This window comes from Strix aluco, chromosome 4 (genome assembly GCF_031877795.1).
Source record: "Strix aluco isolate bStrAlu1 chromosome 4, bStrAlu1.hap1, whole genome shotgun sequence".
Lineage (NCBI taxonomy): Eukaryota > Metazoa > Chordata > Aves > Strigiformes > Strigidae > Strix > Strix aluco.
The window spans coordinates 70,604,524-70,620,375 of NC_133934.1; the positions used below are offsets into that span (position 1 = coordinate 70,604,524).

Here is a 15,852-nt window from a genome sequence, read left to right on the forward strand (position 1 = left end):
TAAGAACTATCACTGCCAAAACGCAAACTCTTTGCACTGCCTTTGGCAGATAAGAGTAATATTAAAGTTACCAAATAAATTTCTAATATTAATGTATAAGAAATAAAGAAAGAATTTTCATTTTATATTTTCAGTCAGCAGGTTTGCACTGTGCTAGATCAAGAAGTTTGTTACAAAATAAAATAGCAAAAGATATACATAGATTCTCTTCAGGCCTAGGCACTCTAGAGAATGGCCATAAACAAGAAAGTATATGATTGACTTCAGCTCTTGAAACCACTGAAGGGGGAAAACATTTTCAGTGTACTTGACGTGAAACTACAATATCAATATCCATAAATGCCTCCAAAGATGGAAATAGAGCACTGACGTAATATATCCTAGAGTACTTTCCCTCAGAAATACACAGCATAATGTAAGTGTCCTTCTGGTGCTGGCTTTATCTACTCCACTGATGCACTCTCCTTATGACAAAACAAGACAATGAAAATCAGGGCTACTTGTGCTTTACTTGAAATGAGCAATCTTCAGTGCCTGCTTCTGCTGATCCATGTAGAAGGAGCTTATTAGTATTTCTCCTATTAACAAACATGTAGATTTTTACTCTGGAAAGAAAATACATTAAAAGGATGATGTCCTCAACAAACGCAACCCTGTTCATACATGCGATCCCAGACAACTGAATGATTCCAGTGAAAATGCTCAGGGCTACTCACTCTTGTTAGCCAGCTCTCTTACAGCCTCATGAGCTAGTATTAGCTAGCATACGCTAGCTTTCTAAACACTAGAGCTGAGAATAAAAGATTAGCTCCAGCATTGCCAATGACATAATGAGAACAGTTACTAAAAGTATTATCAGCAGCATACCTAAGAAAAGTTTGTCTGACTCTCAGAAAACAAGTTACATTTACACAGCTATAACCCAGAAGAAAAAAAAAAGTTAGGATTTTTTTTGTTTATTTGTTAGACATATTTCACCTTGAATTTTGAAAGTTATATCCATAATGCCTTTTCTAATTTCAAGGCAGGAACACCTGAAAAGTGAGTTTATGGAATTTTTTCCAGTAAATTAAGTTTGTAAAATAAAATTTAAGTCATTCTACATCATTCTGCACAGTGCCTGATTCTAAAACAACAAAGGGATATTGAATTTAAAAGAAATATATGATGTAGGCTGAACTTCAATTTTTCCTAGAAGTTTCAAGCTTCACAAGCTATTTTTTCTTTCCTACAGGACAAAACAGTAAAGCCAGACAAATACATCTAGAGATTCTGGTTTATTTATCTCCTTTCTTTATAGAACAGGTTTTTTCTCAGTGCTATGAGAGGGACTATCATCCAGCTATAGCAGGACAATGCCTGTAATTCTGAGTTATTTCAAATATGAGAAACTCATTATCATGGCAGCACAACTTGTCGGTCTCAGAGTTAGGTCATGAGGGGAAGAGTTCTACATTTCTTCATGGGGAACACAAACTCTTCTCAGACAACAGCAGAGTCCCTTGTTTTAAACACAGCCTTGAACTGAAAACTGTTTATTCTTCAGTTCATCCTAGTAACAACTTTCACTTTGCTATTGGACTGTCAACACTTCTTTTATAGGACTCTACAGACAAGAGAAATGCAGTATGACTGTAAAAGCTTTGCTTATATTCTGCTGTATTAAAAGGCCTCCTTGTTAAGTTGGTCAGTTGTTGGGGGTTTTTTTCCAAAGAAAGAAAAAAAAATGTTTAAAAATATTCCCTGTGATTAATAAAAACACCAAAATATTATCAATTTAAGGCTTTGACTCGTTTTGGAGACAGTTTTAGCTAAGACAGCAGAAGTTACCACCCTCAAACACCTACTCTGTCCTTCAGTAAGACATGTCTCCTTTCGCACCAAGGAAGACTGACTAAACAATGTCTTTGCCACTGCAGTTCACAGTTTGGTACACTTAAGATCTGCTTAAATATTGGTGGATCAGGAACAGCTAAACCTTCCACAAATCACAATCCTAACTCGAACATCTCAAGTTTCCTGAGCTCCCATCCTCCTAAGAAAAGTCAAAGTATATGTTTTTAGAGAGACCTTTAGCAAGGCCTACAAATCTGCCTACTGTGAATTACTGCTTTTGGATATTCTGCAAATGCTTGGCTCATTAGTACACACATTACATTAGGTTTTTAACTTTTTCCCCCCATCATTTTTAACATTAGAAAAATATTTTACAAAACTCAGTGCTTTATGAAATTGCAGAAATTTTGAAAGACAACTGTAAAAGAACAAACTAAACACATCAGTCTAATAATTCATCTAACAGAAACACTGTTATACAGGAATAAAACAGGAATAAAAGGTTTGTGGTTTTCTTAATTATACTGACTTAAATATTCCCCAAATCAAAATACTGTCTTCTAAGCTACAAGGATTTTAGATCATGAATATTTTCTAAAATCTAAATTGCTGACATTCACAGGGTTGAACGGTAGTCTAGGGCTTTGTAAATATTAAAGACAGAGAAAATTCCACCAAAAATAGATCTTTACACAGTCAGTTAAAAACCAGTACAGAATGCCAAGAACAAGTTACTCATGGGGGGAAAAGGCCACAGGATTTCTCTGGGCTGCTAATTCTGTGCCAGAGACAGGAAACATTAGCCTGGGCTGGCACAGGAGAGAGAATCTCAGTTTCAAGCTCTAAAATGGATTACCTACGAAAGCTGAGTAAGCTACCAAGTCATCTCTGCTTCCATTTTTCCTTTCTTAAAATGAAGGTGACACTATCACACTTAATGCAGAAATAAATCTCTTGTCATCAGGCCTCAAATCATTGTTAGATTTTTTACAGCATATTTGGATTTGCATTTAAGTGCATTTAAAGACAAGGTTTGAATTTGGCTCTGAATCTTCTAACTCCCTGGGATTAGAGTTGAATCTTAATACTAATTTAATACAGCAAGTTGCATATTGGAGCAAGGTGCCATATGTCTGTTTTTCTCAGTCAAATGTGAGAACTGAGGAAGTTCTTTTTCCTCTCTGACTTAGCACTTACTGTTATGGATTAACAGATGTCTTTGTAGAGAGAATGGGGTTCGGAACAAAGCTTTGCATTCCTCACACTGGAATGGTCTCTCTTCAGAGTGCGTCTGCAGATGAAAGACAACATGTCAGAGGAAAGGTTCAGGGAAATCAATTAGCTGTCATTACAGTAATTATAGCTAATTTTCTAGACTGGATTCAGGAGGGGATATCATAGCAATTTGAAACATCAGGAGATGAAGAATTAAAACAATCATTCCGCCATTATCCAGAATTCTGAAAGTCAGCATAGCACTACCAAATAAATGTACCTTCTCAGCTCTCAGAAGTGTTACATGGAGTGTGCATGTAAACAGAAACAAAAATATTGAATAACCAGGAAAAAAAAAAGGATAAGCTCAGTTGCATTGCTTCATTAGTACTAACACTGGCCTTAAGCACTTACTAATATGAATAAATGACTTAAAATTAACACATGTACACAAAACCCTTTATCTCAGTTAAGTTTGAAGGTAAAACTGGTCTGATTATCTCAAGATAGTATCAAAAATTTGGCAAAGAAAATTTTTCACATCATGAGACTAGTCTTACATATCCTTGTTTCAGCTTATTGAATTTAAAAAAAAAAATTCATAGAAGCATTAGTACCGAGATTTTTGTTTACTGTAGAAAAATTCATCATAACTGAGAAACAGCCTCTAAGCCATAAATAAAATAAACGGCTAAGCTTAGATGAATCTCTCAAACTGCAGAGTTGCTGAAGCAAATGTCTTTTCTTCAGCCTGGGAAACATTCAGCTTCGTTCTACTTTTGTAAATTGCAAAGCACTTTCCCTGTTTCCTAGTATTATTAAGTGCTGTCCCACTGTAGAGAGTAAATTAATCCGTACAATTTACTGTCTACCCAATTTCCCACTATTTTTGCAAAGGAAAGCAAGTTTTTAAAGCATCAGTGTCTAAACATTGTATTAGCTCACAAGGACATTAAGTAGAAGTTGCAGGGCCAAGAGGGAAAGGACAGTAAGTTTTTTCTAATACGCACAAAATTAGGTAAATGAGTTAATTTTATATACTAAGGGTAAATATGAGCATAGTACATATTTATTTAATCCATTTCTGCTATTCATAATACCATGTGACATTTATAGCTATCTCCTAAACTACAGAAAAAAAAGACTGTGGGGAGTCAGCATAATTATTTAGATGTAGACTGAAGGCCTTGAACCTAGATGGATTTTAACACAAATGTCCTCTTACATACACAACAGTACCAAAACATTAGAGTACTTGCAGCAGTATGCAGAGGCCTTGGATTCAAAGACAAATTCTTGATCTTAGCCTATGTCATTTAGAGCAAACCAGCAACTGGAGATGTGTGGAGTATTATCATCCGTTACATAAAATCTGCTGAATGTTTCAGTCCAGCTTCTACAGGTTTACATCACAGTTTGCATTAGTTGACACCCTGATTGGCAGACTCAGCAGTCAGGCCAAGGATTGACAGGACATGAAGAGACTGAACTACCTTCTCACCTCAACAGGTGGTTCCTCCAGAACAGGGTTGAGACATATTGATGAGACACTGTGGGGAAGCTCGCAGTGCTGCTGTCTGTGCTGTACCTGTTCTGTGGATAAATAGAAGGGTTCAGTCTCTAGAGCTGTCAATCTGGCACCTTTCACGAGCGCAAAATTCATGTTCTTTATTTTAAAAATGCCCTGGTTTAGAACACTCACCACTTGAGTGATAGTACTGAAGAGCACAGTGATTTGTACAGAATTACTTCTTAGCATCTCCTTGACAGTTCTCCTAGTCTTTTGATACAAGTATTCATCTGCACATCTTCACTACAAAGAAAAACACCTAACTCGGCCTACCCACATGCAAGGGTACACAGATCATCTGCCCCTTTTGTGAATGGTCAAGAAACAAGCTAGGTCTATTACAAAAAGCCATGCAAATCTTAATGAGGAGAGATACCCCCTCAGACAAGCGTATTAGTTCTACTACTGTCCTTTTTTTTGTCCTACTGATAGGTTCCAGATCAGAGATGGTTTCCATTCAGTCAGAGCAGCAGACAGCCATACAATCAAAGCAACTGAGGATGGGCTCTTGTGGAATATTTCATGTCAGCCTTTCCTACCGTAGCATTTGTGGAGGCTTAAACCAGCCCAAGGCTACTTATTCCCTATAGAGAAACTGAGGGAATACAGTTGTTTCCATTCATTATGCTCCCCAGGACCAAATAACCGTGGATTAACCATAAACCCTTTAAAATCCTACGTCTGCTGACCTATTTCTGCTCACTGTCATATCCTCATATTTTATTCTCTGAACTCATCATTTATGCATAGCAACAAAGGAGCAGATGGAACAAAAACTTTGCTTTCTCCTGTATGGAAGTAATCTGCATTATATGGCACAGAACATGCACCTTCATCCAACCTAACCTGGATGAACGGTGACAACTTTTGTCTGTAGCACAATCCAACAGTAACTCTGACTGAATTTCAGATACTACTCTCTCCCCTTGTCACAAAAATGGAACCATATTCTTCATATGATCACTTAGTCACAGAGTCTGAGCTTTTTCAAAAGACATCTGAGCTAGTTCCACATCACATAACACTTTGCAGCGCTGACATCTCCAAGCAAGTGACAAAGCAAGCTTGCACATGCACCTACACAGAGCAGTGTAGTAGTACTTGTATGCAGAAGCAGCACATCAGAGGGGTACCACAGGAATACTAACAGTTCCTGCCTCTCAGATCTGTAGCTGTAAGGGTGTAATGAGCGCTGCTAGGGTTCACAGTACAATGCTCCACAGAACAGAGCAGATACACTCTCAGCAACTCCACTGTCTATCCCCCAACAAAATCCCGTGAAATGTGAGGAACTGATCTCCTTCCGCACCTTTGAAATGACCCAACATTCACTCACATTTGAAAGATGATTAAAAGCATATATTGCGGGAGCCATTTTTATTCTGATACTTCCAACACAAAATCAGATTAAAAAACCCCCATAAAGGAATAACAGGAACAACAGCAACAAGTTTCCATCTAAAACACAAAACAAGAATTCAAAGGTACAAAATGTTTATGTATTCTGTTTCTCATTATAAACAAAAACTATGTAGCTCTGCTGTAAAACCCAAACAGTTTTTTTCAAGCGTGTTGCTATCAAACTTTAAAGCGTGTTTTATGTTAAATGTTGTTGATTTAAGTGTTTTTAACTACCATACCCATCATTCCTACTGCAGGTTTCTAAGCTCCCCGCTACTAACACAGTAACCTGGAACTCAAAATCACTGTGAAATTATTCAGAGTCCAAATTTTCTTCCTCCAAAAGAAAACGAAACCTAGGAGGACGTCTTAAAGGAATACACACCTAAAGAATCATTAAAAACCTGAGCTGAAGAAATACACAGAAGTCTGATACACAATAAAGGTTTACATTTCCACAGTCAGTGGATTGACATTCCTGTGAACAAGCAAAAGAACTATCATCCCCTTTCCCTGTGTCATGGTTTGAACTGCCCTCCCAAAATCATGGCACAACTACTTTGGCGTTCCAAACTACCATGCTTGACTTACTCCTTACAACTGGTTTTGTGTATACACACCCGTACTCCCCTCCATTATCTACTACCCTCTCCTTGTTTACTCAATGAAGAGAGGCATGTCTAAAAAAGCAATTCAGGACACATATGTCAGTCTCTTGTCTCTCATGTTCATCTCTTCATTTAGCAAGTGAAATTAGAGACCTATATGGGGATGGGTGAATATTCACAGCTGTTTGGGTAAACTTTATGTAAACACAGGAATAAATTTCTTTCATTATAGGACAGGGTTGATTTACAGCCAATACTATGTGCAAACAGGTTCAGGAAATAAGTATTCCAACATGCTTTAAGGAATTCTGTCAAAATTAGGAACTCACTAAATCTGTCTAAATTTTAATATTTTTCCCATTAAGTGGAGCCTCTAATCCTTGCTTATGCTAGTGGTGCTGCTGCTTTAAACACACAATTGGGTCAAAGTGTTTACTCATTTATACTTAATTCTGAAGGCTGTTTTCAGCCCAAACTCCCTACCAGTCATCAACTGCAAATTAAGAAACATGTAAAAAGTATTCACTTAAGATATAGAAGTATCTTTCCAGATAGCATTTTATACATTTTCCTTAGAATATATCTAATTTGTGAGATTCTGCCCCATTTTCTTAATACAGTCTAAAACATAAGATACAATCACAGCATATATGGGAGCTAATCTTGTCCTTCAGCAGGCTTCTGAATGTTTTCTGTTTTAGAAAGTCATCACCATTTCATCCTGCGAAAGGCATTATTATTACTCTTACATGATTTATGGCTGAAAGTGCAAGAGATGGTGCAAAGATCCTGTGCCAAATTCCCAGATGGCATATAACATGAGCCAAACTGCGAAAGACTTCTAAGTATGGGTATATCAGTTTCATCAAAAGGGGGAAAGAAAGGAGTAGTATTTTAAAAATTTAAATTTAAAAAAAAAAAAAAAAAGAAAAGAAAAAAGAAAAAAGAGCAAAGAGTTCCAAATACTGGGCACAAAACCAGACAGGGTGGAGTTTTTTCTTTCTTTTCTAGACTCTTGTAATTCTGAAACAGCAGTCATGGATGTAGCCTTGCCACTAAAAATGTAACCCCAGGTTAAAAATAATGACAGGCATTACAGAAATTAGGCCAAACAGATTTGAGCTTAAATCAACAGAAGTGGAGCATCCCTTCATAAGCCTATTTTTCAGGTAATGTTTCTTCTAATGTTGTTTTAATGTGTGAGTGCTACCCAGTGCAAATCCAGTACAGTTTGAAAGCATCTGCTACTAAGTCCATCAATGACTGCAACAGGACTATACTTAGTTTTATTCAAATATGGTATTTCTTAAAAACAAAAAAAATTGAAGACATTTTAGATCAGTTGCATTTTTAACTTGATAACCTAATATTTAAAAAAAAAAAAAAATCAGAAAAGTCAAAATGGGGACTTATTTGATGCTTTTAACCAAGCAACTGTGATTTCCTTCTGCTTATTTCACTTTTATTTTTTAACTAGATTTCATTTAGTATTTTGAGATTTTGAATATAACAAAGAACACTAAAAAATACATTCTCCAATACTTTAATCCCATGTTTATAAGCATGCCAGAGCTTAATGATGAACCACTTAAAAGAAAAAAAAAATCTGCAAATCTGAGGCTGGCAGACCTGTAAACAACAACAGCAGAGTGCTTTACCTTCTTGTGATTCTTGTAAACATTTCTGTGGGCAAATCCCTTTCCACAAAGCTTGCATTTATAAGGTTTATCTTCACTGTGTATTATTTTGTGTGCAGTCACTTGATCAAGTCGTTTGAAGGACTTATTGCAAACCTCGCAGGTGTAGGGGCGTTTTTCTGCAGAAAATGAGTGGGGGACATTTAATCTCCTGTTTATACAGGGGGAGAAGATGAAAGGCAGAGACAGTCATCTCCTCAGAGATTTTTGCAATTAAGTCAACCCAATTAAGATTAAACCAATTAGAAAGACATCTAATGCCCTTTATGTTAGACAGTTAAGTCACTTCACAAAAGATGAGCCATGGTGTATCTCAAGAAATTGGCACATTCTTTGCAATAATCATTGCTAAAACTAAATTCTGATTAATTAGCTTAAATCAAAAGAGAATGACTTCAAAGAGGAAAACTCTGTTTCCAGATTACAAATGTGAAAGAGGGCATGACAGTTTAAATGTTTTAAAACTTAATTAACAATATACATATTAGCTTCCAAAACCAAAAGTTTCTATGCAAAAAGCCTTTATGCTTCAACTGGTGACTGCAACTTAACTACATTAATGCTCATCCAAAAGTGTAAAAAGAAAGCTAGGAGCCTCTAAGATAAAGATTATGTTACAAGAAATGAGCTTTTGGTGTGGACTGATACCAAGAAAATAGTTCAATTACAAGCCTGTGCAGCTGTAAAAACCTGCATTTTTTAAATGCTAATGTATTTGACAGAACAATGTTTGTGTTTCCATCGTGTTGGTTGATGTTTCTAATCACTGGTGAAAGACATAGAAATGCTAGTTTGCAGTGATCAGAAATTCTGGCACAGCCAATTTGTGTCATACTGCCAAACCTATGGACAGGCCACACCCTGCTCACAGCGACCTGTTCTGGCAGACGACAGGCACAATGAGACATTTGTGTGTGGTCTATGAAACAGTGTGGAGTATGAGCTGCTCTCCTCTGACTGGAAACTATGTGCATGAGTCCACTAATATACATATATATATATATATAAATGAAGGTTTCCCTTTTTATCACAGATCTCTGAATGTCAGCATACCTCAGCTCCCATCCTCTTCTCTTCAACATGAAATTTCAAGTGCCAGTTCTTCACCTCCTCTACAAGCCAAGTAGCAATCTTTTGCCCCATCCCAGCTAACTGACATCATCTACCCCAGCTAGTATGAAAAAATAGCTTGACAAAGCAGCAGCAAGAAGACAGCTACAGCATTACACTTGGATTTTTGAAAGGCTTAGAAAGGATAGATCGGATGGTTTCCTTGGAACCTGAGATTTGCTTGAACAGCTCAGGACAACACAGAATTCATTGAGACTTCTGTAAGAAACTAACTGAGGTAAAACTCAATATACCTTAAATACATATACACAGGTTTGTGTTATTTTTGTACATTACCTGAATGAGTTATCATATGGCGTTTTAGTTGGTTAGCCGAAATAAATTTCTTGTCACATTCCTGACACTCAAAGATCTCATGGACCTGCAAAATGAGTGTTTAATGATAATTAAACATGTGTCTCAAACAAGATCACACATCTTACATATACAGAAATTCTCTAACACACCGTAACTATTTCGTAGCCAGTAGCTATAGTAATACCCATGAATATTTTGTGATTTCCCCCTTGCTACTCCCTTCGTGAACAACAATACCTCACACAAAATAAATATTCATAATTGCAAACAAAAAAATTATCACTAAAACTATATTAAGAAACACAGGTTATGCAAATTTCCAGTATCAGACCTATTTAAAATATCATTGTTATGAAAGCATTGAAAAAAAAGATGCAGAATACCTTTTCAGAACATTTCCTTCTAGTCAATAAGACAGAAGTAAAAATAACACAATTATTTTAAAATATTAATAAATAATAATAAATATTATTAAAAATAACAGAGTAACTACTTCATAACTGCTGTAAGAATTTTAAAAAACAAGTACTATCAAAGTCTTTCAGGATTGTTTCTCTTAAAGGCTTTTAAAGACCAGACAGCAGAGGGGCAGCAGTGTCTCTTAAACTGTAAAAGCAGTAAGCATTAGCAGGATTTTCAACATCACAGCACATAATGTCATCAAAGACTAAATGCTGGAAAAATAGAAGAGGCAGTTAAGAGCTACAATTTCTGATAGTCAATTAAAAAAAAAAATCCTGTGTTATTTATTGTTCTCCAAAATTACAACACATACATAGTTCTCCACCTGTCAAGATTACCATTCACCTTCCACTCTGTATTATATTTGCCATCAGCAGTCTCCCCTCAACCTAGTTGAACTGCAACTGAGCATACATTTCAGCTTTTTGGAACTGCAGCCTTAGACAACAAAACTTCCAGGCAAGAGATAACATTTGATAAAGCTTTTCTGGAGAACTTTAAAGGTTTTCTGCAGGAGAATCTAGCAGCTAAAAATAACAAATATCAAAGGTTCAACACAATATAAAAAACATTTGCAGACAGCACAATATAGAAGTTCAACTAAGACTTCCACTTAAACAACAACAAAAAAAAAAAGAGATGTTCTGTAAGTATTTTGCCTCACCCTGTTTTTATGCTGCTACTCACAAACTAACTTTAGAGCAAATGAAATGTTTTAAAAAACTAAAAAGCAGCTACGCCATTTCCTACAATCTCTGCAAACTTGAACACTTTGGACAGTGATGCTTACTGAAAAGTTCAGAGTCAGGTGATAAGCTCAAATGAAGATCATACATTCTAAATACTCTGTTTACCCAGCTGCATTTCAGTTTAATTTCTCTTATATGCACACAGAATCTACTACTCTACCCTTTCCCAAAAGATCTAAACTTTTACTTAGATTGTTGACTGATGTTTCCATAATTCTACAACCAACTGCTATTAGAATCTCCTCCGACACAATTATTTAACTAACTTGTAAGGTATTCTTAAACATAATATTTAATACATCAGAACCCAGACTGCGCTTTAACACTATACAAATGTGATTTCAACATATGAGCACTGTTTAATAAACAGTCTCATTGAACACATTTGCATCAAAATAGATGCTTCTGTGCATGTGCATTAAAAAGCTACGGCTATCAAATATATATTCTATAGCTGATACTCTTTAAATCAATTCTTTAGAAAAGAATCAGACTTGTGTTCATGTGCATTAAATAGCTGTAGCTATCAAGCATATATTCTATAGCTGGCACTCTAATCAGTTCTATAAAAAAGTGCACAATTATATGGTGAAACAACAGTAATAAAATATAGCAAATATTTTTATGAATAATTATATTCAAAGGGATTTTCACTTTAAGAAAACTTGTCAAGTAACATGCTTTATGAGTATACAGGCTGCAATACCTCAGACAAGTGCTCATGCAATGATTTATTCATATAACAAAATTAGTCTCCTTAGGGGGCTGTAACAGCTATCAACATAAACCTCTGTTACATTAAAGTCAGAACATACTTCGAATTGTTTCATATGCATTTGAAGAGCTACACCTTCAGATAACAACTTGCTAAGTGCCATACAAAACAGCAAGCATCTGAACAAGACTAATATATGCTCAGATAAATATACTTTTTCACTTACAGGACTGATGATCTTAAAATTTTCATGACGTCTACTGAAAAACAAAAAAATCATTCAAAAGAGTTTCGGGGGTGAAACTGAGCTGAAACTTTGAAGATACAAGTAATCCATGACCAGCTTTTCCAAAAACTAATTTGAATTTCAATCTACCGCTCCAAGAACTGGATGAGACTCTGTTGGAAGGCAGTGCTTTGAGAGAGCAAGGATATGACAATATTGCATCCAATTGAAATGATTACATGTTATTAACAATTTTAAAGTGGTGTCCAAAATTTGGTTTCCTCTACCCTTCTATGGCCTTCACAGTGATTGTGAAAAATAAAGATTGCACAGTAGAACAAAACACTGCCCAGTGTTGAACAAAAAGGGCAGAAAAAAAAACAACACAGAGACACTTGGAACTGGTAGGTGAAAAAAGGTGGGGGAGAAATCACAGATGATGTTTAAGAGTGACTCTCTTCACCATAATTTTGCAGGAAGTCTAGCTCTACAAAAAAGAAAGTTAAGAAGAATCAAGGCTTTTTCATAAACACTAAAACACTCTCAATCTCTTAGAACAAACGATAAGTAGGATCCTTCTTGGTTCTGTCATTTTCTCTCTAGCAGACTGTGCTACAGTATGCCTCTTAATGGAATCTTACAGATTCATATAAGAATTGTGCTAAGAAGTCCAGAAGGGCAACAGCGCAAACTAGTCTTACCAGTAAAGCACAATCCTGCATTTGTTTTATGACCTTTTCCAAAGTCAAAAAAGCTTTACTCCCTTTACACTCAAAGGTGTCCTTAATCTTTTTCTTAACAGGAGAACTTGCTACTTTACCACTGAAAACACCTGCCTACAACAAGTCAGAAACTCACCCCACAGCTGTACAGCCAGAGACATCACCCCTGCCAGTCTGCCTACAAGTACTGCAAGTGTAACGCTATTAATTCTAACTGCATCATCCTGGGAAAAGAAACCAGCAATGCTGGGATTTGTTTGAATTTTTCTTCCCTTTCCACTTACAGAACAGTAGAGGCACAGTGGAGAGGCCTGGCAGCCTGTGCTATTCACGTGTATATGCCCACTTTTAAGTTCCTGTGAGCAATTCATATCCAAAACATCAGACACATTCAAAGGTACAAAAGGAACCCTTTAGCAAGAATCTGCATCAATGAAGACAACACTCCCTTCGTTTGCTTGCTCATTATAATCTTTGAATGACTGAATTTTGCATTTTACTTAAACTTCAGAACTTAGTATCAGAATATAATTCAGATGGTATTTCATTCGCTTTGGCAGTAGACATCACAAACCTGCAGAAAGGAGATTTTACAACAAACCTTTTCATTCTATTACCCAGTCTTCTGTAAGCTCCTGTACAGCACTTCCTGAGTTGCATTTGCTGGGAATTTTATTTTTATTTTTTAATACCTCCATATAGCTTAGCAGCCCAAATCATGGACTACTACAAATATCAGATAGAAGGATGTCACTTTATAATTGGAGGATAAGACAAAAGAGAACAGGTGAATATAGACAGAATGGAAAACAAAAAGATACTGATCACCACAAAAAGCAATAGTATCAGTGCATCAACATCATAACTGTTGTTAAAGTTTTGCAGGCATCGTGCAGGAGGAGGGCTGTATGGTAAGTAGTTTTGAAAATCAAATATAAAATAAAAAATGTAGATGAGACTATTCTGGGTAGGACTGTAATCACTAAGGAAGACAAGATCAGAATCCAAAATTATTTCCACACTCTGAATGAAACTCCAAAACACTCAATATTTAAGGAAGAAGAAATCAAATGCATAAATGTTACACGACCAACAGTTTACACAGCACCACTAAAGAAAACATTAATGAATTCCAAACAAAATACGAATAACAAGATTGATGCTGTTGTTAGAAAACACTGTCATTCTGAGATGCATTAATAGACATATTCTGTGTATTAATAAACTCAGGACAGTCATTCCACTATACTTGGCATGACCAAGGGCTCAACTAAGCATCACTGCTTCTTGTTTGGGCATATGACTTCAAGAAGCATATAGGTATAAAGGAGAAAATCCACAGGAAGAAAAAGCTTACTAAAAGAAAAAGTAGTTCGGAAAAACATGTGCATGAAGAAAAGCTGAGTTGTTTGTACAGCCTAGGAATTGCAAATAGAGTTCATAACAACTTTGCAATATACTAATTGTTACAAAGACAAGAGTCATGAATTTTTCCTGGCACTCTCTTAGATAAGACAAAGAGCAATTAATTTGCAGTAAAGAAGAAGATGAAGAAGATTTAGGTGGGACATCAGAAAAGACAAACACTGGACTAATGAACACATTCAGAAAAGTTGATGGTACTAAAGCTGAAAGTCAGAATACAGAGACATCTATCAAGGTGATAGAATTTTCTTTAGTGGAACTTCTCAGGAGATGAGACAGCACATATCCAGGATGATTTAGGTACATGCTTACTTGCCTCTGCAAAATAGAAGGGGCTAGAAAACCTCCTGAGGTCTCTTCTAGCCCTACTTTTCCTTGAACTTATTGAGATAAACTAAAAAAAAAAAAAAAAAAAAAAAAAGCCATGCCACCAAAAATTAGCATTATACAAGCAACAGTCTGGAAAACAAGAAGGTAAGACTAAGGGACAGAAGATGATGACAACAAAGTTAATTGTGCATGGCTAAGAAGGGGCTTATGTTTAGACATTTCTGGCACAAGCTATCCACAAGACGCACAAAGCTAAAAATGGGTTTAAATCAAAGATGACATGAAAGATACTGATCTGAATGACCATGTCTTCAGAGAGTAAACAGATCTCAATCTTCCGTATAGCGACCCTCTTAACCTTCTTTCTCTGTGTGTGTCAGATTTCTCTCTTCCTGTTTGGGCTTGTTTTCTGTTACCTCCTATACTTTATCTTTCTATTCTCTACTTTTATTCCTTTACATTGGCAGGAAATGGATGGGGAAAAAAAAAGTCTCTTTTCTTCCCTGTTTCACCTATTATTTTCTTACTGGCTTTACTGCCTGTCTACATATTTCTGGCAATTTTTGGATCCCGCCCTACATCTTACAAAAACAAAGTAATTCAAGCAAACAGAAGGCACGAGGCCTACATTCAGTCTCATTCACTATCTGATATAGATCTGTTCCAGAATATCTATCTTCCGGACGGCTTAAAAGAGGCGCCAATCAAGAAGAGGAAATAAAGTTTTATGCACAAAATCTTCATGAAGATTCTTCAAATAAGTAAGTGTTCAACCAATCTAACATCAATGCTACTTGAAAAGCTTGTTAGTGTGTGTCATAGTGTCTGCACAGAATTACAACTACTGAAACAAAAACATTTTAATAAAATGGACACACTAACCGTGATACTTTGCATTTTCAGGGCCAACATAAGGTGAACTGATGTGTAAAAACTGTCATTACATGTGGCAAGGCATACCATGATTTGGTCTGAGTATAGCCCTATTAGAGAAAGTATAGCCCTATTAGACAAGAAATGCAGGGGATATTAATACAAGCAAGGAGAAAAACAAATTAAGAAGGAGGGGCCCCACCATTTCCTTTGTAACAACATATTTTAATTGATATAATCTATATCCTCAATGGATTCAGGTTATAACCATGGCATTATTAGAGACTTACAGTTAATCTGATAAACAGTACAATGTCGCTTTTTGTAAAAACAGAATCTCCTGGGTTTTAGTGATTTATCAAATTAATCTTGCAGGGACTTCCTTTGGGTATAATGGATTCAGAATCTCATATTCATAGTCCATCTGTATTTCTACATGAGCCCTCTTATTTCCAATAGATGCTTTTCAAACTGTTAACCCTTCCTGTTCTGGTTATAAAAGATTATGTGCATAAACAAAAGACAACATTAAAAATATGATTTTGAAGAAATTTTTTTACTACTGCATAACTAAACTACAAATAACATGCTTACT

At 36.0% G+C, this 15,852-nt stretch overlaps 1 protein-coding gene across 1 annotated transcript in view; it reads right to left on the reverse strand.

Annotated features, from left to right (window-relative positions):
- PRDM5 (PR/SET domain 5) overlaps positions 1–15,852 on the reverse strand; it is an 89,411-nt gene that overhangs the window by 40,467 nt on the left and 33,092 nt on the right. Inside the window, exons 9-11 of the mRNA XM_074823581.1 lie at positions 9,735–9,819; positions 8,289–8,446; positions 3,034–3,127 (exon numbers count right to left, since the gene is read on the reverse strand). Coding sequence (XP_074679682.1) covers positions 3,034–3,127; positions 8,289–8,446; positions 9,735–9,819 — 337 coding nt within the window. The remainder of the gene's footprint in view (positions 1–3,033; positions 3,128–8,288; positions 8,447–9,734; positions 9,820–15,852) is intronic.